Source organism: Thamnophis elegans, chromosome 7 (assembly GCF_009769535.1).
Source record: "Thamnophis elegans isolate rThaEle1 chromosome 7, rThaEle1.pri, whole genome shotgun sequence".
Classification (NCBI taxonomy): domain Eukaryota; kingdom Metazoa; phylum Chordata; class Lepidosauria; order Squamata; family Colubridae; genus Thamnophis; species Thamnophis elegans.
The window spans coordinates 18,261,730-18,288,487 of NC_045547.1; the positions used below are offsets into that span (position 1 = coordinate 18,261,730).

General features: G+C 41.8%; 1 protein-coding gene across 1 annotated transcript in view; it reads right to left on the minus strand.

Annotated features, from left to right (window-relative positions):
- Positions 1 to 2,430: 2,430 nt before the first annotated feature.
- Positions 2,431 to 26,758, minus strand: part of IPO8 (importin 8) — a 55,634-nt gene continuing 31,306 nt past the window's right edge. The window contains exons 17-25 of the mRNA XM_032221678.1: positions 26,534 to 26,600; positions 24,347 to 24,472; positions 21,760 to 21,857; positions 18,592 to 18,687; positions 14,719 to 14,939; positions 12,689 to 12,894; positions 11,471 to 11,695; positions 10,082 to 10,198; positions 2,431 to 6,304 (exon numbers count right to left, since the gene is read on the minus strand). Coding sequence (XP_032077569.1) covers positions 6,210 to 6,304; positions 10,082 to 10,198; positions 11,471 to 11,695; positions 12,689 to 12,894; positions 14,719 to 14,939; positions 18,592 to 18,687; positions 21,760 to 21,857; positions 24,347 to 24,472; positions 26,534 to 26,600 — 1,251 coding nt within the window. The 3' untranslated portion in view covers positions 2,431 to 6,209. The remainder of the gene's footprint in view (positions 6,305 to 10,081; positions 10,199 to 11,470; positions 11,696 to 12,688; positions 12,895 to 14,718; positions 14,940 to 18,591; positions 18,688 to 21,759; positions 21,858 to 24,346; positions 24,473 to 26,533; positions 26,601 to 26,758) is intronic.

Sequence of the window (26,758 nt, forward strand, 5' to 3'; positions counted from 1 at the left end):
TGCAGGTCAATGGATTGTCCAATTGTTTTGCTGAAAAAGGTATTCCTTGCTTTTGACATCATCTCAACGTTTCAAACTCCTGAAATTAAGACAAGAGGGATGGCTTAACTTTGTGAATTATACTGCATTCAACTAATGCTCCTCTGAAAGCATTTGAAGAAAATTGCATAGCTTTATTCTGGAATTGTTTCTACAGATGGAAGCAATCAGTAAAATGATTCCCCGTCATCATTCTGTATTTTGACTGGAAGAACCACAGTGTGCAGTCAAAGCTAATTGGGGTTCAGAATACTCTTGATGCTGCTGCTAAAGAAAGCTTTGTTTGATTCAGGCATTACACTTATAGGTGATAAGCACTTACAAAGTTTGGGGACTAAAGGGGTTAAGTCCCCAAACTAACTAAAGTTTGTGATGAAAGGAGTTGCAAATATTAAGTTGTAGACATCCTCTTTACTCTGTCTCATCCAGCAAAAGTATTCACTCAGCCATCCATATAATCAGAAGCAGTTGTGAGCAAATACTTTTGGCTATATAGTGTATTTGGTGACTGAGACCCACACCAGACGGCTTGGAACCTGGGTGTGGCTTACCTATGGTGTACCTATAGAGTTTGTCCAAGAGAACTAATCTAGTATGCTCTCTGAATTGAAACTGGAAACCAATCTCTCCTCTCTACCACGTTAGAAGAATCTGCTGTTGGTATTGTACGTTTATTCATGTGTTATTATGTATATAATAGAAGTAAATCAATCCCGCTGAATCAGTTCTCTGTGTGCTTTCTGGATTTGATTTTTGCAACAAACTCTGACAGAACATAGAAGCATAGAGCTGGCGGGGACCTTGGAGATCTTCTAGTCCAACCCCCTGCTCAAGGCAGGAAGCTTTATACCATCGCAGTCAAATGGTCATCCTGTCTATTTTTGAAAACTTCCAGTGATGGAGCACCCAGAAGTCTGGAAGGCAAGCTGTTCCATTTATTGTTCTGTCAGGAAATGTTTCCTTACTTCTAGATTGGATCTCTCTTTAGTAAACTTCCACCCATTACTTCTTGTCCTGCCCTCTGGTACATCTCTGCCCCCTTCTCTGTGACAGCCCCCCAAGTAATGGAAGACAGGTGTCATGCCCCCAATCTTTCTCTGATGGGCTTAGACATATCTAGCTCCCTCAACCGTTCATCATACAATAACTAGAATGTCCAGCTTTGAGAAAGGTCCCAATCCCACCTTTAGTTTGGCACAACTGGTTTGACCTTTTTTGAAGGGAGAACCTGAATCTGAATGGCCTCCAAGTTTTCAGAATCTCCTTCTACGATAGCTGAGACCGAGCTGCCATTCATTAGAGGGATTGCATCCAGGGATGACTGTCACTCAAGAATTTCCACTGATCTGAGGATGGGGAGAAATATCCTTCTCTTTTATTCATTTAAAACCCATCAGCACAGGATCTTATCTGGTATTTTCGTGTATTTGCTTAATCAATATCAAACTTCTAGAAATATTTAAAAACGGGAAAGATTATTATGCGCCTAGTGAGATTCCCTATTTACTTAGTAAAGTTTACTGTGCTGGTTGAGGCTTTAAACTGGGAATGGGGAGATCCAGATTCCCCACTTTGGACCAGACATTCTGTCTAAGTCCAACCTATTTCACAGGATTCCTGTGGTGTGGAAAAATACAAGGAGGAAGTGCTATGTATGCACTCTGATCACCTGAATTAAAGGTGAGATATAAATCTAATACATAAATAAATACAAACCCTAACCAGTCCTATAATAGAGTTAGTTACGGTCCTTGAAAACAATTTCAGCTACCTTACTAATAAGTGGATTCCTACACAATGGAATATTTTAAGCAGGTTTTAATAAAACACTATAAACTATATTCAACTCCCTGCTCTATGTTTTTCTTGTAGGACTTGTTGTAATGTTTTGTTTATTTTGTGGCAATAAATATGGTTTCAGCTATCGAAAGATGTTTTCGAGGATTCGTGGGTCGGAATTGAAAAAGCAGATACTGTATCAATTATGATAACCTATCCAAAAAGTTAGAGTCAGAGGTGGTATTCAGCCGGTTCTGACTAGTTCAGGCGAACTGGTAGCGGAAATCGCGGGTGGGCCGGCCCACCCGGCCCAGCTCTATGCGGTCCTATTTAGCCACGTTTTTGAGGCCGGACACATATGTGAAAGGCGCACGACGAACTGGTGGTAGAAATAAGTGAAACCCACCTCTGGTTAGAATGACAGATACTTACCTTCATGTTGGAAAATGACCCAAGTGGTTGACCAAAAGAAATCAAGCACAGAGTGGGGAGCGATACGATTTATATCTGTAACGCTGCATCTATGATAGCTGATTCATACATGCATGAATCACCAACAATAAACAGACACATGTGAATCAATCACTCAATCTCTGGATTCCCAACAACTGCTTTACACATTGAGCTTTTTAATTAAGGAAGAGCTCTCTCAAGTTACATTTGTCATAACCCAACGTAACATAGGCAAAACAATGAAAGACATATTCATTGGAGGGAAGGAGGGAAATAGAGGTGGTAACGTGTCATCAGCTGATGGGCTCCTGATGTTCCCTAGGCATCAATGAAGTGTAGGTATCTGCATGCAACAGCTGACAAATCCATGCAATTGGACCTTCTTATACATCATCCCCACATTGCATGTTTAAATGGCAGAATCCTAAATCATCTCTGCACACACACCCACACTAAAAACACCCAAAAAAACCAACAACTCCAGGACATAAAAGGAAGCGTGGAGGTAAAAGCATTTCATGCCTTTGTCCTCCTCCGTCTGATGAAGTCCAAGGGGCAAGAAATTTGCAAAGTTATGTAGCGATTTGGATGCCACAAAACCGATCCTCCCTGAATCCCCCAGTGATATTTTTTTGTGATTGTTGGATGCATTAGGATAAAATTTGGGCAAAATCCTGGAAGACAATTAGAATCTTAAGACACAAAAACTAAAAGAATTTTGAAAAAGCCAAGCTGTTATCCCTATGAAGCAGTAGTCTTAAATGCTACTTAATATTTTAAAAATGGATTCCCTTCACGTATAGATACAAACAAATAAAAAATATACTTTCTTTTGCAAACGTATTTTTCACAAAAATCCCAAGAGTCAGAGCAACAAATTCTCTTTTTGTTTCTTTTTTCCTCTTGCTTTCTTAAATATTTTCTAGCAAATGCCACTGGTCTATCAACTGTGCAGCAATAAATTCAAGACAGATGAGGGACCCAGATTTTAGCTGATTTCAACCAGCTAAAACACTTAACAGGAAATTTCTTTGGGACATAAAACACAGTATTAGTAAAGAACCAAAATAAATGTAAATGAATTATCCTACTGTATTAGGGGGAGTAGAAACCAAATATTTACATTCTAATTCCTCTTCATCCAAAGTAGTTAAGAATTGTATCGCACATGTTTTTAAGTGTATCCCCAAAAAGCATCCCCACATCTAAATGTGACTATTGGGTGCTTGCAACAATGGTATTTCGGGGATTTTAATTCCCTGTGTTAAATACAGATTTGCATTTGCCTTGTGTGAAGTAGTTTTAAGCTAGCATTTTGAGAAGGAGGTTTGATTCCCCATTTACGAAATGCCAGGTTAGCAGGAAAAGCTTTTAGTCCAAATTTGGTAAATGGTGGACTAATGAGCAAACTCTTACCTCAAAATTAGGTTGCTCGTTTCCCAAACTAGCATACTTTATGTTTCTCCTTAAAGATTCGAAGTTCGATATGTTTCCTTTGTATAGTCCCTGAAATGGGCATTTTCTAGATGCTGGGCACTACAAGTCTCATTATCCCCGGCCAAGGGTCTGTAGCTTTATAAATGTGGAGGGTGCCAGGTTTGTCTTGATGTGGAAGCCTGGAATAGCTAATGTATCCCTATGGGATATATAAGTAAAAAGAGCTCAGGAAAGGAGATGTTTTCATCAAGCTTCCTCTTGATCAATTGATATAGGCTTCTAACCCCTTCCCCTTCTTCTGTCATGTTAAAAGGGGGACAATGCACTTCCATAACTGCCAATGTACTGTTTGTCTGAGAAAGTTTAGGCTCCTAAAAAACTTGTTTTGGAGAAATGTAGAAAGTTTGCCAGTGCATGATGGAAAATAGATGTGCTTGTAATGGGTTTATGGAGGACAGAAGCTCAAAGGTGACAATCAAGTGTCTTTTGTTTTGAGATAAGACAGCTGGAATACAAAGATGCAGTCCATTGCCCTTAACAACATTTGTGCAAGGTAAGCCACTGAATGTGATCACATTAGGCTCTCCTATAGAAACCTGGCAAACATAAGGAAGGAAGGAAGGAAGGAAGGAAGGAAGGAAGGAAGGAAGGAAGGAAGGAAGGAAGGAAGGAAGGAAGGAAGGAAGGAAGGAAGACACTTCCTTCCTCCACAATAGGCAGGCACTATTGTGTTATGACCCAAGCTGTGCCTTTTGGGAAGCATGTATGCAATGTCATGACCCCTATGGAAAAGAGGGGCTTGCATAAATAACACTGTATGCATCGTTTGACTGCTCCCTCTCCTTTGCTCCCCTGTGGTTGCAACTGGAATGGAGGGAAATGAAACCAAACTCAAGTGCTGGGCAAAAGGCAAAGACCTATATATGCAATTACTGAAAAGTTTAAAATCTCACCATAATATGGCTAAAAGAACGATAACCGTGTCATTGAAACAGTCCAAAGCAGCAACAGTACAGTACAAAGCTGATTAACTATTTACATAGTCCACAAGCTCATTACTGATACAACACAAAATCCACAACGGCACTGGGGAAAAGCTGGGGATCCACATTCAAAAAGATCCAGAGCTGGAGATTAAATCCTGTTAAAGCAGTGCTTTTCAAAAGGGTTTTGGAGAACCCTTGGAGTCCCCCCCCCCCCCCCGGAGAGTCAACAGTGGCAAAAGAGAAACAAAACATATCCTGCTCACGGTTACTGGTCTTGCTTTACAAAAGTGGGATTTGGGGTTGCTGCCCGCAGGCTTTCCCGATGGTTAGAAGTCGCAGGGTGCTCCGGAGTTACTCTGTGGCACCTGTGATGCAGTAAGAGCCAAGGAAATGCAGTCTGTAGATTGCAGATAAAGAAGAGCAGTAGCAAAACCTTAGACAAGCCAATTAAAAAAAATTGAGAGTGAAATTTTGGGGAGAAAAATACCTAATTAACTAGCTAATTTGGAGAATTAATTTATGTGTCCAGTTCTGATCGGACTAAGTCTAAAGCTGGGAGGAGTCACCAGATGTCACAGCTGCAGACTCAGTCTGATTGGTCACTGGACAGAGACAACCCCTTCTGGCTGCTGTCTCCACCAACTGGGGAGAATAAGGCCACTGTTCTTGGCTAGGTAGGGCGGGTGTCTTCATAGGCCAGATAAGGTCCAAGGTAAGCAGAGTGATCACTTTAAAAGGCTTACAACATGCAGATGGGAGTCCGTGGTAAGCAAGGAGGATGTTTTGCAAAGTTTGGAAGACAAAACAACCCCCCCCCCCCCCACACACACAAGCATAAAGCCTGACCACTCTAAAGAAGAATTTTAAAAACAATTCACCATCTGGTAACAGCAGTGAATGCGAAGACATTTTTCGATAACTCAATGAGGCATGATGTAGAAGCCAACACATACGCAGGGATGTTAACAACGGCTTCTACAGTTAACTGTAAAATGCGTGACAGGGCACAATGCAGCCATGATTTCTTTCGAGGAAGTTAACGCAAGAGTATATGGAAAGCAAGATATGAATTATGACCTTTTTCTGTGCCCTTTCTCTTTTCTTTTAAATGAAAAAAAAAAAAAAGCATTGCGTTCCAAAACTCTTTTGTTGGGCTATCCATATATACAACAGAAGGCACTGTTATCCATAGGACCCCTTCAATGTCACACGTCAAAAACCTGAGAAGTGCAATTTCCATTCGGTTTCAAATAGCTGCCCCTTTCCCAAGGAGAAGGAAGAGGGGACAGAGGCTTTCTTTTCAGTCCAACAACTTATAAAAATACCCACAAGAATTTATACATTACAGCAGCTGGTTAGAAAGAATATCTTAATGAGAGGGGGAAGAGGGTCAAATACCGCCTTTTCCAAAGGGGAAAACTTGCAGACCTCTTGATTACCTTCCCTGTTCATAAGTCACCTTTTTTTTTTTAATAATGAAATGTTTTTGCACAGTTCTTTAAGCTCTTTTCCCCTTCAGTTGCTTCCTGGAGCAGTGCCAAAGTTATATCCAGAGACCAGTCCTTTGTTATCAAATGGGAAGCCCGTTTGTTGTTCTATCCTCTTTGATTCTAAATTGAAAAGAAACAAATGAATATTAAGAGACAGGCTGCAAGGATATGCGTTACCAATGATACCGCCAATTTCTTTTTAAACAGATACGTTATAAAGGTAAAGGTTCCCCTCGCACATATGTGCTACTCGTTCCTGACTCTAGGGGGCAGCGCTCATCTGTTTCAAAGCCGAAGAGCCAGCCCTATCCGAAGACGTCTCCGTGGTCATGTGGCCGGCATGACTAAATGCCGATGGCGCACGGAACACTGTTACCTTCCCACCAAAGTGGTCCCTATTTTTCTACTTGCATTTTTACATGCTTTCAAACTGCTAGGTTGGCAGAAGCTGGGACAAGTAACGGGAGCTCACTCTGTTACGTGGCACTAGGGATTCGAACTGCTGAGCTGCCGACCTTTCTTATCGACAAGTTCAGCATCTTAGCCACTGAGCCCTCTAAAAACAGATATGTTAATGATATGCAATTTCAGAAGACCCTCTAAATATGAGGAAAAATCAAAACAGTAATTTGAATTCCCTGTTATAGACATTTCTAGATCAATGTTAGAATAGAATAGAATAACAGAATTGGAAGGGACCTTGGAAGTCTTCTAGTCCAACCCCCTGCCTAGGCAGGAAACCCTACACCACTTCAGACAAATGGCTATCCAACATCTTCTTAAAGACTTCCAGTGTTGGGGCATTCACAACTTCTGGAGGCAAGCTGTTCCACTGATTAATTGTTCTAACTGTCGGGAAATTTCTCCTCAGTTGCTTCTCTCCTTGATTAGTTTCCACCCATTGCTTCTTGTTCTCCCTCAGGTGATTTGGAGAATAGTTTGACTCCTTCTTCTTTGTGGCAGCCCCTGAGATATTGGAACACTGCTATCATGTCTCCCCTAGTCCTTCTTTCTATTAAACTAGACATACCCAGTTCCTGCAGCCGTTCTTCATATGTTTTAGCTTCCAGACCCCTAATCCTCTTTGTTGCTCTTCTCTGCACTCTTCCCAGAGTCTCCACATCTTTTTTACATTGTGGCGACCAAAACTGGATCCAGTATTCCAAGTGCAGCCTTACTAAGGAATTATAAATTTATTTAACATCTTTGACTTGCAGAAAATTTTTGAAAAAAACCATGCAGGTAGAACTAAATACTATTTCAACCTTGCCCAATCTGGGCATTCTTTAAAGAGGCAGAGTGAGCCTCCAGCATTTCTCAATCAGCAGTACTACCATTGTTGGAAATTCTAGGAATTGAAAGGAGCACGAACTCATTGGGTCAATCCCAGAAAAATTGTACTAGTCCCCAATACTAAACTGGGCACCGGGAGGTGCATTTAAGTGAACCTAAAAGAAAGTATGCAAACTACAATAAAGCAACACGTTAAGTTCCAAGCCAGACCATTTTTTTCAATCCCGTCCTATCCCCCCCCCCCCACGGTTGACCAATGAGCTCATCCTTTTAACTTGGGATGCCAAGAAATGAACTTGGAAACGTATGTATATAGATAGAGCACATGCTGTATCACTGAACTGTAGCCCTGAGAATAAATATCTAATCTATACTGAGAAGTAGCTATGAGGCAAACACCCCCATCGTCCACACATTTTTTTAAACAATTGAGTAAATGGAATATCTGGAAATATGGAATATTTCCAATATCTCAGGGGTTGCCACAAAGAAGAGGGAGTCAAGCTATTTTCCAAGGCACCTGAGGGTAGAACAAGAAGCAATGGGTGGAAACTAATCAAGGAGAGAAGCAACTTAGAACTGGGGAGAAATTTCCCGACAGTTAGAACAATTAATCAGTGGAACAGCTTGCCTCCAGAAGTTGTGAATGCCCCAACACTAGAAGTCTTTAAGAAGATGTTGGATAGTCATTTGCCTGAAATGGTATAGGGTTTCCTGCCTAGGCAGGGGGTTGGACTAGAAGACCTCCAAGGTCCCTTCCAACTCTGCTGTTGTATTATTGAATGTTTAAACATGCTGCATATTTAGATCCCCTGCATCCTTCCTACAGCTTCTTTGTTGCTTCTTTTGGAAATGGTGATAGAGGTAGGTAGAGGTGAGAGATTTAGCAGTGGAGGGTTCCGGATCCTGTTGCAACAGGTACGCTGCAACGGGGCCGGGCATCCATGACATGCACAGTGCCCGCAACACTCCAGCTGCTTGGCAGAGCATCGTGCAGGCACTGTACTCACTGTGCGCATGCGCAAATGGCCCAGTTGGGTCAAATACAGGTAAGGAGAGCGGGTGGGCAGGCCCTCCGGAGCACCGTACCGGGGCATACCGGTCGTAACCCACCACTGAGGTTTAGGAAGAATGTATTTGCAGTATCTCCCTAAATCACTATTGTCTGCAGGTTCCTATATTATACATAGCAGGGGTGTCAAACTCAAGGTCTGGGGGTCAGATCTGGTCCGCAGAGTGCTTAGATTGGGCCTGTGGGGCTGAAAACAGCAAGAACCAGCGGGCGGTCCTCTCGAGCTCCATTTTTATTGGCAAAGGGTTGGAGGACGTAGTTGCAACCAAAAACAGAGCTCAGGAGCCCATTTTCACTGGCAGAGGGCTCAGGCCACCACAGGTGCCCCCAACCCAAATGATGCCAAGCTAGTCATGCCCACCCCGGCTCCCCGAGATCAAATACAACCTTGATGCAGCCCTCAATGAAATCCAGTTTGACACTCCTGATCAGTGGTGGGTTTCTACCGGTTCGGACCGGTTCGGCTGAACCGATAGCGGTTTGACCGTCTGGGTCGCTGGAACCAGCAGCAACCCAGGCCTGCCACAGCGCTGAACCGGTTCTCCGGGTGGTGCTATAGGCGCTGCCATCTTGTTTTTCGGTTCTGCGCATGCGCAGAGCAATTTTGTGCGCACATGAACAAACCAGCAGTATTGCCTGCCAGAATCCATCCCTGCCCGATATATAGGAATCATATGTACATACTACGTAAGTCTATACCTACACACACACATACACACCACATAGATCATGAATGCTCTGTCTCATCGGAAACAGTTTACTCCTTGGCTATTAGACAGTTGGGTCCAAAGGAAATTAACGCCCAACTAGGCTGGTAAGCATCTTAAACTAAACTCTCCCTGGCACCCACCTCCACAATGTGAAGCTTCCTAACCGTGAGGACAATTAATCAGTGGAACAGTTTGCCTTCAGTAGTTGTGGGTGCTTCATTAGTGGAGGTTTTTAAAGAAGAGACTGGATGGTGTCTTATCTGGAATGGTATAGGACCGTGATGGCGAGCCTATGGCATGCATGCCACAGGTGGCACACAGAGGCCTCTCTGCTGCCACGTGAGCCCCAGCTAAGCTCCACCAAGCATGTGCTGCCAGCCAGCTGATTTTCGTGTCTCTACAAAACACTATATAAGCCTGTTGTGAGCACGCAAGGACAAAAAGGTGAGGCATCCCTGGTATAAGATCTCCTGCTTGAGCAGAGGGCTGGACAAGAAGACCTCCAAGGTCCCTTCCGGCTCTATTCTGATTCTGACTCACTGTGGATTCATTATTTTGCTTCCCAAAGCATCTGCTCTCGTTCTCTTAAAAGGAGTAAAAAGTATGTGACGGGCCGCCCCACACCTCCCAAAGCTTCCACATGAAACAATGTCCACATGAAAAAACAATACATTTAAAAAAAAAACTTCTCATAACAGACAAACACACAAACAAAACTAACTTGGAACAGTTTAGATTATTTTACAGGGCTGCAAATAACGGAGAGTTCCTGTTGATAGACTTTAGCTTGTGAAGCTTTCTGCAAACGTCCTGGCAACAGACCTGCAGAGTTTCTCCGGAGTTCAGCTAATGCACAGATTTCCTGCAACTGGGTCTTCTGATCAGCGCTGAGTGGTCTAGTCAACAAATGGTACCAGCCAGCATCTCGGCTTTGTACAGCTGAAAACACAGAATACATTTCTTTCATGGGACGTGCAACTTGCCAAATTCCCAGTCTATATCATTAAATCACCATTTTCTCAAGCAGAGAGACCTACTTTTAAAGGGAGTATACACTGAGCCGAGGCTTCTGCTGTGTGTGAGATGGACGGTTTTAATATTCTTAGTGACTGATCTCCATTAACCATTCAGTTCTTCCAACAGCTTTATTTCTAGAAACACGAACTCTTTTATAAGTAGTATTATATCTTGCTGTCATTCTTAAGTTCTCCGAGTGCTTAATTATAGCTTTGGATAGTGAGATGGGAGTTGTATAAATGTAATAAATGAAATAAAATAAAACAAAAATAAACAAATTATGAAGGACAAATAAAAGTAGCAATTAGCTGAGAAGGACTTACCCAGAGCCAGCCTCCGAGATTCATAGCAAGAGTTTGTGATTATGATTACCCTGAATATAACAGACTTTTGTACATCTGGCTGATGATTGATATTTAATGAGCTGAATTTTTTATTGAATACTGGTTAATCTTGTGCCCCCCCCCCCCATGGAAAACACTGGAATCCTCTAGATCTGTGATGGTGAACTATGGTACAGGTGGCACATGGAGCCATTTCTGAGGGCATGCGAGGCATTGCCGTGTCAGCTCCAGCGTGCATGCGTGTGCTGGCCAGCTGTTTTTCGCCCTTGCTTTTAGGCCGTTTTTAGCCCTCCCCAGCCTCCTAGAAAGCCTCTGGAGCCTGGGGGAGGGCAAAAAACGGACCTACTGGGGCCACCAGAAATCAGAAAATGGGCTGTTTCCGGCCTCCGGAGGGCTTCCAGGGGGACAGGGGAAGCAGTTTTCGCCCTCCCCAGGCTCCAAGAAAGCCATGCGTGCATGCACGGGGCAGCGTGGAGGTCATGCGCGCATGCACAGGGGACACAGCATGGGGGACGTTAGATGATGGGGGTGGGCACGCCTGTGTGTGTGTGCTTTTGGCACCCGGGGTGAAAAAGTTTCACCACCACTGCTCTAGATGTTGCTGGCCCCCAACTGTCATCAGATAGAACTAGCACTGCTGTTGTATTTCAATAATTATTGTTGAATTATTATTTCAATAATCCTGGCAATGCTACAGGTTTTCCACTCCTGATGTAGCAGTTATAAAACTAATGTTATACAACTAATTGAAATTAGTTTTTTTTTTCCAAATCAGCTGGGGTTTTTTTTTAAAAAAAATCTAAACATAGCAATCTTAAAAAATCAGAATCACTGTAATAAGCATCTATACCTAACAATGCTTGTGTGAAGAACTGATATTCATCCACACCATCTTCTAGATCAATAGGCGTGCTGAAGCCTTCTAAAGCAGTTTCTTCTAATGCTTCATCATCCCAGTCTTCATCATCGTCGTCATCATCATCGTCATCCCCTGTATCGCCACCACCACCAGCATGGTTCTCCTGCATGTCCTGATTTGTTTCATTCACTTCCTCTTCATCACTTGGAATCTCTTCTGCAAATATGTTTTTTAAAAAACAAGAACAAAGAAGACAAGGGAGACAAAGATATATATTTTTAACCAAAAGCACCATTTCAAAATTAATGACTCCTCCAGGGAGTACCCTATGGACAAACATTGTTTAAATTACCATCTTACAATAGAATACAATAGCAGAGTTGGAAGGGACCTTGGAGGTCTTCTAGTCCAACCTCCTGCCTAGGCAGGAAACCCTATACCGTTCCAGACAAATGGCTATCCAACATCTTCTTAAAGACTTCCAGTGTTGGGGCATTCACAACGTCTGGAGGCAAGCTGTTTTATATCTTGATATAGATTGATCATGAAAACAGATTGTTTTTTTTTTAAACTGAGGAAGGCTAGTTTATGGGTAGAGTCACTTCTGATTAATACAGCTCTGAATGGATGACCACTTTTGAAATAACCTTTTCCAGAGAAAGCTAGATTGAGGAGTGTATCAGGTGTGCCATTATGGGGATAATAACACATTTGTCCTTTAAAATAAGACGACTATTTTGTCTCACAGCTAAGGGAGTGTAATGGACTGGTGTTGAAAGAATAAAGTTCTATACACACACAAAAAGTTGCAGTTAAGAGAATAACGTCTTGGCTAGTTTGATCTAAAATTTTCCTGTAGGGGAAACTGCTTGGGAATATTCAAAACTATTTGGAAAATGCAAATATCTTCCCTTTAAGCCTCAAGTCAATCTTGGGCCATCGTGGTACAGTGGTTAGAATGTAGTATTGCAGGCTAATTCTGCTTACTGCCCAGGGTTCGAATCCCTCAATCCTGACGGACTCAACGTTGACTCAGCCTTCCATCTTTCTGGGGTGGGTAAAAGGAAGACCCCCAATTAATATGCCGATATTGTAAATAGAGAGTATAAGTCTAAGTGCTATTGCTAAGCACAAGTGAATTGAATTATAAGTAGCATGCTGTTAATAAATGCTTATCACAAAAGCCAGGAAACTGATATTTTCTCGTACCATTATCTTCGGCATCGTTCTTTTCAGCTTTCCCGTGCTCTTCGTGTTCTGTATGTTGCTGGGTGGCGCACATTTGCTTTAGTCCCAGGAATAGGAGGAGAACCGAGGGGACAATCTGGGCAGCCACAGCGTCCACTGCAGGGGGTCGAGAGGGCAGCCCCATGAGGATGCTCAGTCCGATGATGCACATCTTCCTGTCATGAAGCCTGAACGTACACAATTCACTGGTGAGAATTAATCTTCCCAACAGAATAGCTTTCTGTAAGTTAGGCGAGGATTGTGAAACATGGGGTCAGAAACATCTGATGGATACTCACTTGAGAAGGTAGTTACGGAGGCTTTTAGGGAGAATCCTGAATGGATCTCCCTGTCATTTAAAAGCGACTTGGAAAATTATATAGCTAAAACTCTAGGCTTTAGCTATATAATTGAGAACAATGAGGCCCTAGTCACAGCTCTTTTAATGACAATACCACAATATTCTTTTCCAAAGAGACCTCAACTAGGATGTTTTTTAACATTGTGAGAAGCAGACACTGAGCCTGCCCCCCCTCCAAATCTGTGTGTGTGTATGTGTTTGTGATATATATATATACATATACATCTATCTATCTATCTATCTATCTGTCTGTCTGTCTGTCTGTCCGTCCATCCGTCCATCCATCCATCCATATATCCATATCTATATCTCGTGTTTCAATAAGACAGGGTCTTATTTTCTTTTGGCCCCCAAAATAAGTACTTGGCCTTATTTTAGGGGAGGTAATAATAATAATAATAATAATAATAATAATAATAATAATAATAATAATAAAATATTTTTATTCCTTTTTCTTAAAAAAAACAAAACAACACGTACAAAACAAAAGCAAGGGGGAAAAAAAACTTTCCTCCATTTCATCAAGCATGTCGTTTGGTTAAAAGTTTTTGTGCATCAATTCTTAAGATTAAGAATAACATCACAGGTTTTGCATTAAACATAACTGAATATTTCGCTGTCATTGAGCATTATGTGTTCAAATTACCAGGGAGATCTTATTATTTTTGAGGTGCAGGAGGCGGTGAGTGCAGTCACCACATGGCTTCTGCTACTGTGTTGCAATATTTTCGGGGAGGTCTTATTATCCAGGGAGGTCTTATTTTCCAGGGAAACAGGACTTAGAAAATAAAATACAGGCAGTCCTCGATTTACAACAGCTCATTTAGTGACCGTTTGAAGTTACCGTGGCACTGAAAAAAGTGGGTTATGATCATTTTTCACACTTACGACCGTTGCAGCATCCCCACGGTCACATGATCAAAATTCAGATGCTTGGCAACTGATTCATATTTATGCCATCGCCTTTTGCAAACTTCTGACAAGAAAAGTCGGTGGGAAAGGCAGATTCACGTAACAACTGTGTTACCAACTTAAAAACTGCAGTGATTCCTTTAACAACTGTGGGGCAGGGGAAAAGGTCGTAAAATGGGGCAAAAAGTCACTTAACAAATGCCTTGCAGAGCAACAGAAATTTTAGACTCAATTGTGATTGTGAAGTTGAGGACTCCCTGTACAAAGTAATTTACTTTTTAAAGACAAAACATATATTTAGTGTCACGTACAATCAGTAAAAAGTGCCAATGACAAGTTGCCCAACTCATGAAACTCATCCAATTCCCCATAAAATACGTGTATTAAACCAACAGTAAAAGTCTCCCATTTTAAATGCATTACAGTTTTAAATATCTTGATTTGATTTGGCTAGATTATGTTAATGTATGTGCTTTCCTTCTGAATTTGACATCATCATGGCTAAATTCAAGCAAAATGAAGACGTCAAGCTGTAGCTTCGTGCACAGAATCTTACTCCGAAGAGGAGCACATCAATTCTATTTTGTCATGCTGTTCCAAAGGTTACTATGTGGTATTTCATGCTACAATCGCACACCTTAGGGGCAGGCAGGAAAGCAAGACAATCCTGGCATTTCCTCTCCAAGTAAGGTCTCCCGAACTCTCGAAGGTGTCGAAAAAGAGCGCATCGCACACCTACCCAAGAAAACAGTCTGTATCGTTCATCCACTGGTTTATAAACTGCGCAGTGATAGGCTCTGGGTTATGAGGAAACCGGATGTTCTCCAAAGTGTGCAAAAGGAGCTCAGGGTTGTAGTAGAGGGCAGCAATGGCAACCTGGAGGCACATGGTGCGGAGCTCGCTGGTTTTAACCCCTCGCGTTAAGCGCTCAAGCACAGCTTCTACAAACAGAGGGATGCACTAAGGGGAGAACAGAGATATGGGGAGAAATAAGTTGAAATATTTCAGATACTGAGCCTATTCAGAACAGGATTCAGACCTCCTCTGGTTGAAATCAGTTACAATTCTGTTTTCAAAGTACACACTTTCTTAAATGACCTTGAGGGATGCCGTGTTTCCCTGAAAATAAGGCAGGATCTTATTTTCTTTTGACCCCCCCCCCAAAAAAAAATAAGCACTTGGTCATATTTTTGGGGAGGACTTATTATTTTTGAGGTGCAGGAGGCGGCGAGCGTGGTCAGCTCATGGCTGCTGCTGTGTTGCAATATTTTGGGGGAGGGTTTATTTTCAAGCGAGGGGTTATTTTAGTGCATGCGCTCAAAAGCCAGATTGGGCTTATTATCCGGAGAGGTCTTATTTTCAGGGAAAGAGGGTATATATGTTTTGTAATACTGGATGGGATACTGGCTACAGAATTCTCTTTCTTTCTCTTCCCTCCCTCTCTCCCCCCCCCCCTTTTTCTAAAAGGCACTGTTGATAATCACTGTTGGGATTTATTACAGGAAATACCAGAAGCAAGAGGAACTGTTGTGTAAGATTGTCAGAGGTCAGGAAGTGAAGTAGCACTCTCCTTTCTGCTCCACCCCATGGTTAGGAAATTCTTTTAAAAGGGAAAAAGAAGGGCACTAAGTAGAAACAAATCAAACTCTTCTGGTTATTCAACCTTGATTAGCATCTTTTTTTTTTTTAAAAAAAATTCAATTAATATTCATGTAATATAGGCCAAACCTAACTTTCCTCACTTGGCAATCTCATGTGCTTTGTCCAGATGTACTGGACAATATAATCCTGGTTATATATAATGTGGATTCAGGTTAAAAGGTAAAGTTTCCCCTCGCACATGTGCGCTAGTTGTTCCCGACTCTAGGGGGCGGTGTTCATCTCTGTTTCAAAGCCCAAGAGCCAGCACTGTCCAAAGATACCTCCGTGGTCATGTGGCTGGCATGACTAAATGCCGAAGGCTCACAGAACGCTGTTACCTTCCCACAAAAGGTGGTTCCTATTTTTCTACTTGCCCATTTTTTACATGCTTTAGAACGGTTAGGTTGGCAGAAGCTGGGACAAGTAATGGGAGCTCACTCCATTACGCGGTGCTAGGGATTCGAACTGCCGACCGTTCTGATTGACAAGCTCAGCGTCTTAGCCACTGAGCCACCGCGTCCCTTAGGATTCACGTATAGCGGGATATAGCCACTATATCCCAAAACAACTGCAAGCTCTAGGTTCCATTCTGAACTCTCTCGATCTTACTCGTGAACCTCTCGTAGCAGCATTTGGGTTTCATTTTCAAAGCTTGAGCGCCATCTGATGGGTAAACGCAGAAAATAAACACCTCCTCATCAAATGAAGAGCAAGTAGTGTGGGTAGGAAGCCTCCAACTTGTGACCTCCTCAGTTCTTTCCCTAACTACGTGACTACTTCTTTCCCTTGTTTGTCCCACCAGAGTCTCCTTCACACTTTCAACATCTTCTCAATCTTGCTGATTAGCTAGAGCAGTAAGTCACTGTTTAATATATCCTCTATATGGCGTTGAAGTCCACAAGTCTTAAAGTTGCCAAGTTTGGGGACCTCTGGTTTAAGAGAATAAGTGACACTCCTCTTATTGCCTATATAGAGACTCTTAAGGAGAAGCCACTAACATCTTTGGTACGAGGAAGTTAAAAGAAAAAAAAAAGCCTATCAAATTCCCACCCGCTGTAGAGGCAAAGCTAAGCCATGTTTCGAGAGTTTTCAAGTGATCCAAACTAGCTTAACTTTTCAAGGGTGTCATGAAACAGTTCCATCGTGTTTTGCCCTCTTGTTAATAAATATTGTCAAGAAGTGAAGGCCCCCCATTTGGGAAGTCCTGCAGCCTTAGAGACATGATAGCAGTGTTCTGATATCTCAGAGACTACCACAAAAAAGAGGGAGTCAAGCTATTCTCCAAAGCACCTCAGGGTAGGACAAGAAGCAATGGGTGGAAACTAATCAAGGAGAGAAGCAATGTAGAACTAAGGAGACATTTCCTGACAGAATAATTAATCAATGGAACAACTTGCCTCCAGAAGTTATGAATGCACCAACACTGGACGTTTTTAAGATGTTGGATAACCATTTGTCTGAAGTGGTGTAGAGTTTCCTGCCTAAGCAGGGGGTTGGACTAGAAGACCTCCAAGGTCCCTTCCAACTCTGTTATTCTATTCTAAGATGCTTTAAGAGCAAATGGAACATTATTTTCACTCAGCTGAAGACGCCCTTTCATGCATCTGTGGAACTCTTTGGCAATCTTTCCCTCGGTCTGCAGATCCTTGTACTGCAGTTAAGTTTAAATTTTCTATTGTTATTGAACTATGACTGAGGAAAGGCACACCAGAAAAAATTCAAACCAACCCCACTTCCCTGATGGCTGAAACAAGGGAGAAGGGAAGAAAAAAGAACTCTTTTCAAACCAAGCTGGATTCTGTATATGAGACAATCCCATTCATCCCAAAAGGGAAAAAAACGTCACTGGGAAGATTGGCAAAAATGTTTAAAGCTAAATCAACAAGTGCTGGAAGTGCCACCAGAAGCCAGGATCATATTATCTTATGTGGTTGACATGTGCAGAGGCAAAAAAATATTCGGCAAAAATTCTTATGTGGTTGGAAAGGATGATACAGCAGCATATTGATTTAAAACTGGAACTGTTCTTGTTGGGTGTTTTAACAGAGAAATATAGTAAAGAAAATGTATGTTTAATTATTCATGTAATAACTGCAGCTAGAATTGTATTTGCACAACATTGGAAAATGAAAAAAATTCCCTCAGAGGGAGAGGTAATTAAAAAAATATTAGACTGTGCAGAAATGAACAGATTAACATTGGCAATTAAAGAGAAGGAAGAATCAGAGTATTATAAGATATGGGGGTGTTTTAATCACTGGATAGAAAATCAATATAAACAAAAAGAAACAGAAAATGAATAATTTGGAAAAGAACACAGAATTATAGAGGAGTTGAATTAAAAGGCAACTGAAATGTAAAGGTAAGATAAAAATAGATTAAAAATGATATAACTGTTAAATATGATGACACAAAGATTGCACCCAGATGACACACACTGTAAGTTTAATGATGTAAGAGTGATTATTGGGGGGGGGGAACTTTTAAAAAAAAAAGTCTGTCTACATAGCGCAAACTTCATTCCATCTAAATTCTTTTTCTCAGACATAAAGGTTCCCCTCGCACATATATGTTCCCAACTCTAGGGGGTGGTGCTCATCCCCATTTCAAAGCCAAAAAGCCAGTGTTGTCCAAAGACGTCTCCGTGGTCATGTGGCCGACATGACTAAATGCCGAAGGTAACAGTGCACAGAGCGCTGTTACCGTCCCACCAAAGGTGGTTCCTATTTTTCTACTTGAATTTTTGCATGCCTTTGAACTTCTAGGTTGGCAGAAGCTGAGACAAGTAATGGGAGCTCACTCCGTTATGCGGCCCTAGGGATTCGAACTGTTGAACTGCCGACCTTCTGATTGATAAGCTCAGCATCTTAGCCACTGATCCACCACATCGCTTTCTCAGACATACAGGTCTCCAAAATTCCAGCTAATGCTTACAATCCAGGCAAAGAAAAAAAATCCAGTCAATAATTACCTGATCAATACCTCTTCCTTTGCATTGCAGTATAATAATCTCTAAGAGCTTGGCTGCATGGCACTCAGCATCTTCCCCTGCATCACCAGTTAGGACCTGTCAAAATAATCAAAGATCGTTTTAATTCTTCAGAGGTGTTGTTCTTGGTGATTGAAAAAAAAATGCTGCAACACATTTAAAAAAAGTTGTTTCATTGGATTTGTGTAATATTTGACAACACTTTTTCTGAATAATCAACAAGGCATTTGAATGAGTTTCCTGACACCTGAAACCACTAGATAAGAAAAAAAAATTGCACTCAAACACCTAAGTGCCAATTATGTGACAGGTTTTGATCAGGCAATATGGCAAGAAAATTTATTTTGTGTCAAGAAAACACGAAATCACCATGAGTGAAGTTCAATTTCAAGGAATTTTTATGTTATACTAAAATAAGACACACAGTTGTCCTGACCAAGTACCCGGCCTTAATAATGTAAATATTTATATTTACAAGTAACAACACTACCCAGGCTAGCAATAGCAATAGCACTTAGACTTATATACTGCTTTACAGCCCTCTCTAAACAGTTTACAGAGTCAGCACATGGGCCCCAACAATCTGGGTTCTCATTTTACCAACTTCGGAAAGATGGAAGGCTGAGTCAACCTTGAGCCTGGTGAGATCTGAACTGCCAAATTGCAGGCAGCTGGCAGTCAGCAGAAGTAGACTGTAGTACCGCACTCTAACCACTGCGCCACCGAAGCTGATCTAAGCTAATTCTCACCGAAGCTAATTCTACTTCCAGAATATTAAATAAAGAGAAATGTTGTCTAATATATTTGAATATGACAAATCTCCAAGGGACCAGACACTTGTCTTGCCTTAATGTCGAATCAGGAGTAGAACACCGAGAATTGGTGATTTTAAGATATTTCCATAATGGATGTGCTTATTATATTCCAACATTTTATTTATTTATACTACTTTTACTTGTTCATCTTGAATATTGCCAAATCCACAGAGATACACAGCAGTTCACAAAATAGATAACAAAGACCTCCATTAGCCATTAAAAATGTCCATGATAAATAATAAACAACTAATAATTAATCAAAATTAATTCTATTGTAAACAATAAATAACTGGTGTTTTGTTTTTCACACTAGGAACATTTTCCAAATCAGATCAGATCTCTTTATAAGAACTGTTTGAAAAGAAAAGATTCCACAGAAATCAATGAAGGAAGTGAAGCAAGCGAAGCCACATTTTTCATTCTGTTCTCAGGTTTGGTTTCTCAGATTTATAGAAGCTTAATAGAGCAAAAGTCCATTTAATCCAAAACTCGTGAGTCAAAATCATCAATCCCCATACAGTGCACTACTCACTCCATGAGCTACAAGCAGAATAAATACCGGGCCGAGCCTCTGGTGATTCAAATGTAACAAATCAAGGCAGAGCCTTTTGCAGGAGGAAGATAACCCATATTTTCCTCAGCAGGAAGCAAGCACGGGCGTTCAAGAAGAGAACTCATATTAGTCAAAAGCAGAAAAAAAACACTCCAATAGGGCTATGAAAACAAAAATGAAAAAATATTCTTGCGAATGTACGTGTCAGGCCTGCAGCCATCTTTTCTTTTGGGTCTTTGGCCAGCCACACTTTCTATTATTCTACTATGCATTTTCTATTGTGGGAAAATGGGAGGGCGGATTGTAAGGAGTCATATACTATGTAGCCATAACAAAATTCTTTCTAGACAGCCAAGGTCAGCCATCCTTTGTCTCTGGACCTCTGCCCCTGACCGGAATTGGATGGGTGGAACTACCATGCTCTACATGGGGCTACCCTTGAAGAGCATCCGGCGGCTTCAGCTAGTCCAGAATGCGGCCGCGCGAGTGATTGTGGGCGCACCGCGGTTCGCCCACATAACACCTATCCTCCGCGAGCTGCGCTGGCTACCTGTTGACCTCCGAGTGCGCTTCAAGGTGCTACTTACCACCCATAAAGCCCTCCATGGTAGTGGATCTGAGTACTTGAGAGACCGCCTCCTGCCAATTACCTCCCTATGACCTATCAGATCGCACAGATTAGGCCTCCTCCGAGTTCCATCCGCCAGTCAGTGTCGACTGGCAACTACGCGGAGGAGAGCCTTTTCAGTAGTAGCTCCGACCCTTTGGAACGATCTCCCCGTGGAGATTCGCACCCTCACCACCGTCCAGACCTTCCGCACAGCCCTCAAGACCTGGCTATCCCGTCAGGCCTGGGGATAAAGATTCTAATCCGTCCCCACCCGAATGATGAATGAATGTTGTGTTCTACTTTTACTTATGTACTGTCTCATGTCTCGTCTTGTATTCCCCTCCCCATAAATTGTGAGCCGCCCTGAGTCCCCTCAGGGAAAAGGGTGGCCTATAAGTAATAAACAAATACAAAAAATACAAATACCAGCATGACAGTGGGAGATTGGACCATGTGATGGACGTGTGAGTGTGGGGGCAACATTTTGAACTTTCAACTGGGTGAGGAAAACCGGGGAGCTTTCAGATTCAGGTTTTCTCAGATGTGCCAACATGGCTCTCTTAATAAATTGGAACTTTGAGGAATCCTTTGCCTTGGACTCTGATTTACTTTTGGATGCTATTTGGAACGCTGACAGTATGATATGAATGCACTAAATGGCAAAATGTAAGAAAATAAAGAGCTGGAATGGGTTCCTTCAAGTGGAAACGATTCCCCTACAGTTTTCAGAAAAATCCTGTTTTTAAAAAAAGGCCCACTTCTAAATCGTGACATGAACAGTGCATGCATATTGTCAGCAGAAAACAAGGGCAGGCCTGAGTTCTTGGTTATAAAAAATGGAAGTTTACCTGAAGACAGTCTTTTATTTGTTTCTATCTGTTCTGGCCTTTACATACTATATAATGTAATATTATATTGTGTTCTGTCATGAGTAAGTCTTAAAATGTAAGACTTCCTACCCTAAACCAAACACCTTAAGCAATAAACTGCACGTGCTACAGACTGGAGGTCTGAATAATGTAACCTTGATCATTAAATTATTATGAAAGCAAAGCTAAGCATGTCTATCTCATGGGCTTAAAGAGTATTCAGTCATACTTTTCATTCACGTTCTCACATTCGCCATGGACAGCAGGTTGATCAAAGTATGAGGAACTTTGAAAACTTACCTTTTTACACATGGTATAAATTACCTCCAAATTTTTGGAATTTGACAATAAAATATCAGTATCAACAGTGACGTAGTTGTGCAGTAGGGGCATCATATCTAGAAGGAGAGAATGAAATTCATCCTGAGAATGAAATAAATTAATTTACCCTACAGAATTATCTGTGTGTTGTTTTATAATCACTCACTAAATTCATTCATTTGTAAATTCTTTAAAATTCTATAGTTAGCACATACCCCAAGTCATAGCAATAGCAATAGCAGTTAGACTTATATACCGCTTCATAGGGCTTTCAGCCCTCTCTAAGCGGTTTACAGAGTCAGCATATTGCCCCCAACAACAATCCGGGTCCTCATTTCACCCACCTCAGAAGGATGGAAGGCTGAGTCAACCCTAAGCCGGTGAGATTTGAACAGCCGAACTGCAGAACTGCAGTCAGCTGAAGTAGCCTGCAGTGCTGCATTTAACCACTGCGCCACCTCGGCTCATGACATGTTAATGTATTGTAAAAACATTTACTGGATTAATTCAGGCCCTCCTAAGAATTTAAGAAAGCGTGCAGGACTTAATCCCACATTATGCTCACAAAGGCTCCAGTTAACCTTTGTACGGCAGATGAGGCTCAAAATCCCAATACAAACTTCCCACTCTCATCAAAGATAAAAGTGCTTCTTGCACATATGTGCTAGTTATTCCCAACTCTAGGGGGCGGTGCTCATCTCCATTTCAAAGCTGAAGAGCCAGCGCTGTCGAAAGACGTCTCCGTGGTCATGTGGCCGGCATGACTAAACACCCTTCCCACCAAAGGTGATTCCTATTTTTCTACTTGCATTTTGTATGTGCTTTCGAACTGCTAGGTTGGCAGAAGCTGGGACAAGTAATGGGAGCTCACTCTATTACGCCGCGCTAGGGATTTGAATCGCCGAACTTCCAACCTTTCTGATCGACAGGTTCAGCATCTTAGCCACTGAGCCACCGCAACCCTCTTCTCTCTTCATTACAACGTAACAAATAATATAAAGCAAATAAAGGAAAAATGAACGTAGCTAATACAGATTGTATTATTTATTCTGGGCTAAGCTTTCATTTTTATATCAGTGTGGAGCTGTTGCTAGAAAGCTTCTTTTAAGAAAGGAACAACATTGGGGTCAACAGTGAACATGGATAATGGGGGGGGGGAGGAGGAGGATTAGAATGAAGAAATATTCTCCCTTCTTCATTCTAATCCTCCCCCTCTCTCATGGGAAATTTAGCAAGGGTATCTGAAATGAATCTCTGCACACAGGGAATTCTATTTGCATGCTAGGGCAGCAGGCACATAAAGCCACTGTTACTAGGACATGCTTGGCCCCACTTTTCCTCCCTTTTAAACACAGAAATCTTCAGCAGGAACAAGGACACAGCCAAGCCTTCTTAAAACCCAATTTTCTGGTGCAAGCGATAAAATGGGACTGGGTACAAGTAGTCCTTAAATTAGAAGTACGGTCATAAATTGTGATGGTGGTTAACAAACACTGTAGTTGTTGAATGAGTACAGTGGATCATTAGACTAATTCATTTTATCCAACGACCCCTTTTTGCAGGAAGCCAGAAGTAAATGCTGGAAACCGGCAAAAAAAATACAATCATGTGACCGCCAGGCACCCAAAATGCAATCGTATGACTGTGATATGTGTATGCACAAACGTGTGTGGCTGTAAAACTCCAGAATTAGGTTGTAGGTACCATTTGGGGGTCCATTGTAACTACGAACAATCACAAAGCCACTGGTCGTTAAGCAACCAGTCATTGAGGACAACCGGTAGAAAATTTAGCATGGACACGGTATCTCAGTGGCTAAGGCGCTGAGCTTGTTGATCAGAAAGGTTGGCACTTTGGCGGTTCAAATCCCTAGCGCCACATAATGGAGTGAGCTCCAGTTACTTGTCCCAGCTAGCAGTCCGAAAGCACGTAAAAAATGCAAGTAGGAAAATAGGAATCACCTTTGGTGGGAAGGTAACAGCGTTCCGTGCGCCTTCGGCATTTAGTCATGTCGGCCACATGATCATGGAGACATCTTCGGACAGCACTGGCTCTTCGGTTTTGAAACGGAGTCATTCCTGCCCCCTAGAGTCAGGAACAACTAACATATATGTGTGAGGGGAACCTTTATCTTTAAGGATCTTGGCTTTCTTCCTTGCTGTTTGTTATCTAAGGTGTCTAGTCTTGTAAATGACAAAAAAGCAAAATGGGAGAACTCTTAAAAGTCAGATGATTCATTGAATACGTTCTGAATAACTCAGTGGCCAAAACCTGAATACATTCCAGATCTTCCTCACAACCAGCAAAAATCTGACCCCAATACACCAATTTCTTCGACTTCGGCATTTTAAAGGCATACAACTCTACATTGGATATTTAAGCAAACCTAATCCTGAATTTATAGCACTGGGGGGGACAAATCAATGTTCTTTCCACTAAGACAAAGTGACAATTGAAACGTTTCATCACAACTTCCCAAACCACGGCTAGCCAGCGTTCTTCTACATTCGATTTATTCCTGCTATTGATCGATGCGCTTTTCAAGGAAGCGGCAAAGCTCATTTACCTGCAAAGTACTCGAAGCAATCCTGTTGAAACACCTCGTATAAGACACCCAGGAGGTGCCACATTTGGGGTGAAATAAGATGGCATGTCAAGCTGTACGCCAGAGAGAGAATTTCTTCGTAGAACTCTGAAAGGGAAAGGGGGAAGCAAGCAAGCAGACATAAGAGATATAGAAAACATGCCCACAAATGCCACCCAGCCTATTCAAAGCTATTTTAAGTGAATTAGAGAAGATCGCCATAACGTACTTTGACAACACATTTCCCAGGTCTAAGATGTGGTGCTAGCCTTCCAACTTGGAGGCTAGCACCGCATTTATTGGCATTGTACAGTTTTAAGCCTGGAATTAATCATATTGCATTTGCTAGATACCAATAAGGATACTTTAGTGGGACTAAACAAAATTTCCTATGTCTACACAATATGCCTCTAAATTTCCTTGAACATGGAATAAATAATGCCTACAGGTTTAATTTCCATTTATGAATATGCCTAATATTATATGTATGTTTACTTCTAATTAAAGCATATATCTCAAGATTTTCAGAAAGAAGACAGGAACGACATAGAATGCAATAAGGAAAACTTCTGAGAGACTGCTAGTTCTGAGGTACGTTTATTTAACCTTAAACTAGTTTTCCATCCAACTGCAGCACTTAAATCCTAAAATCCACTCTGGAGGACTGAATCTCCGCTGGGACAGATCAGGAGAACCTGCAAACATGATGGGAGAAGTGACCCTGAATGGACACCTCTGCTACTCATGGACACTTATTATGGGATTCTACCTTCAGTGATATAACAGGGAAAAGATGGGAAAAACCAAGCAATACTTCCTCACTATTGTAGAAATACACAAATGCCATCCTGATTTTAAATATAAGTCAACTTTAGAAATAGGCCATTGACAAAGGGTGATTTCGCTTCCTTCTAAAGCTGCTACTTCAACAATTATTCTCAACTTTTTCCCTACAGGAATTACATCTAATGATATTCTTCCACAGATAAGATAACGTCTTATCTAAAATCAATGACCAGTGTTCCAATATTTGATTGGCTGCCACAAAAAAGGGGTCAACCTATTTTCCAAAGCACCAGAAGGCAAGACAAGAAACAATGGATGGAAACAAATCAAGGAGAGAAGCAACCTAGAATTAAGGAGAAATGTCCTAACTTAGAACAATTAATCAGTGGAATGATTTGCCTTCAGAAGTTGTGGGTGCTCCACATCATTGGATGTTTTTAAGAAGAGTCTGGACAGCTATTTGTTTGAAATGATATAGGGTCTCCTGCTCAAGCAGGGGGTTGGACTAGAAGACCTCCAAGGTGCCTTCCAACTCTGTTGTTCTGTTCTGTTCTGAAGAAGATTGTAGTCCAATGTAATTTGAACTGAAGTCCCATTTGTCAAGTTTCAAATCTTATCTTTGATTCTATTGTCCCTACTCTTTCTCCAGCCAGAAATGAATTGGCTATAGACTATGTTGCATTTAAGGATGAATAAATAACTTCACAGTAACTTTGGCTTAAGTCTAGATGGAGGGAAAATGGACCAGTGATGGGTTCTGGGCGGTACGGCCTGGTACGGGCATACCTGTGGCTGCTGGGAGCAGCAGCCACCATACCGGAACAGTCTTCCGGTGGGCCCATCTGCCCACCGTTCCTTACCTCTATTTGAGGAAACGGGCCAATTGCCCCCGTGCACACAGAGTACGGCACCTGTGCGACCTCTCTGAGCAATAGCAGTAGACTTATATACCGCTTCATAGGCCTTTCAGGCCTCTCTAAGCGGTTTACAGAGAGTCAGCATATTGCCCCCAACAATATGGGTCCTCATTTTACCCACCTCGGAAGGATGGAAGGCTGAGTCAACCCTGAGCCGGTGAGATTTGAACCGCTGACCTGCTGATCTAGCAGTAGCCTGCAGTGCTGCATTTAACCACTGCGCCACCTTGGCTCTTGGCTCTGAGCAGCTGAGGTGTCGCAGGGCGGTGGCGTGCACATGTGCGCACAGCACGCATGCCCGAGGTGGATGTCCGGCCCCATCGCAGCGTACCGGTTGCGACGGGATCCAGAACCCACCACTGAAATGGACAATGAGCTGTATTGTTACAGCTGGGTAGAGAATAACTTAACTCTCTGCCACATTAAATAAGAAAGCAAATATTGTCCGATTGGCTTTTCAATGTACCTATTACATGCTTCTGTAAGACAAGACCAATGATTTGCAGGCAAATGCTCTCCAGTTGTTGAGTTATCTGAAGAAAAGAAAGAAGCCACTTAAGTAAAGAAAAAAGACATTTTTTTCTTAAATAAGCAACTATTCTAAAGCAAAGAGTTTTTCTAAAGTAAAGAGTCAAGCAAAAAGCCCTCCATATTTAAAATGTTTTACATTATTACTAGGTAAAAATTGCAT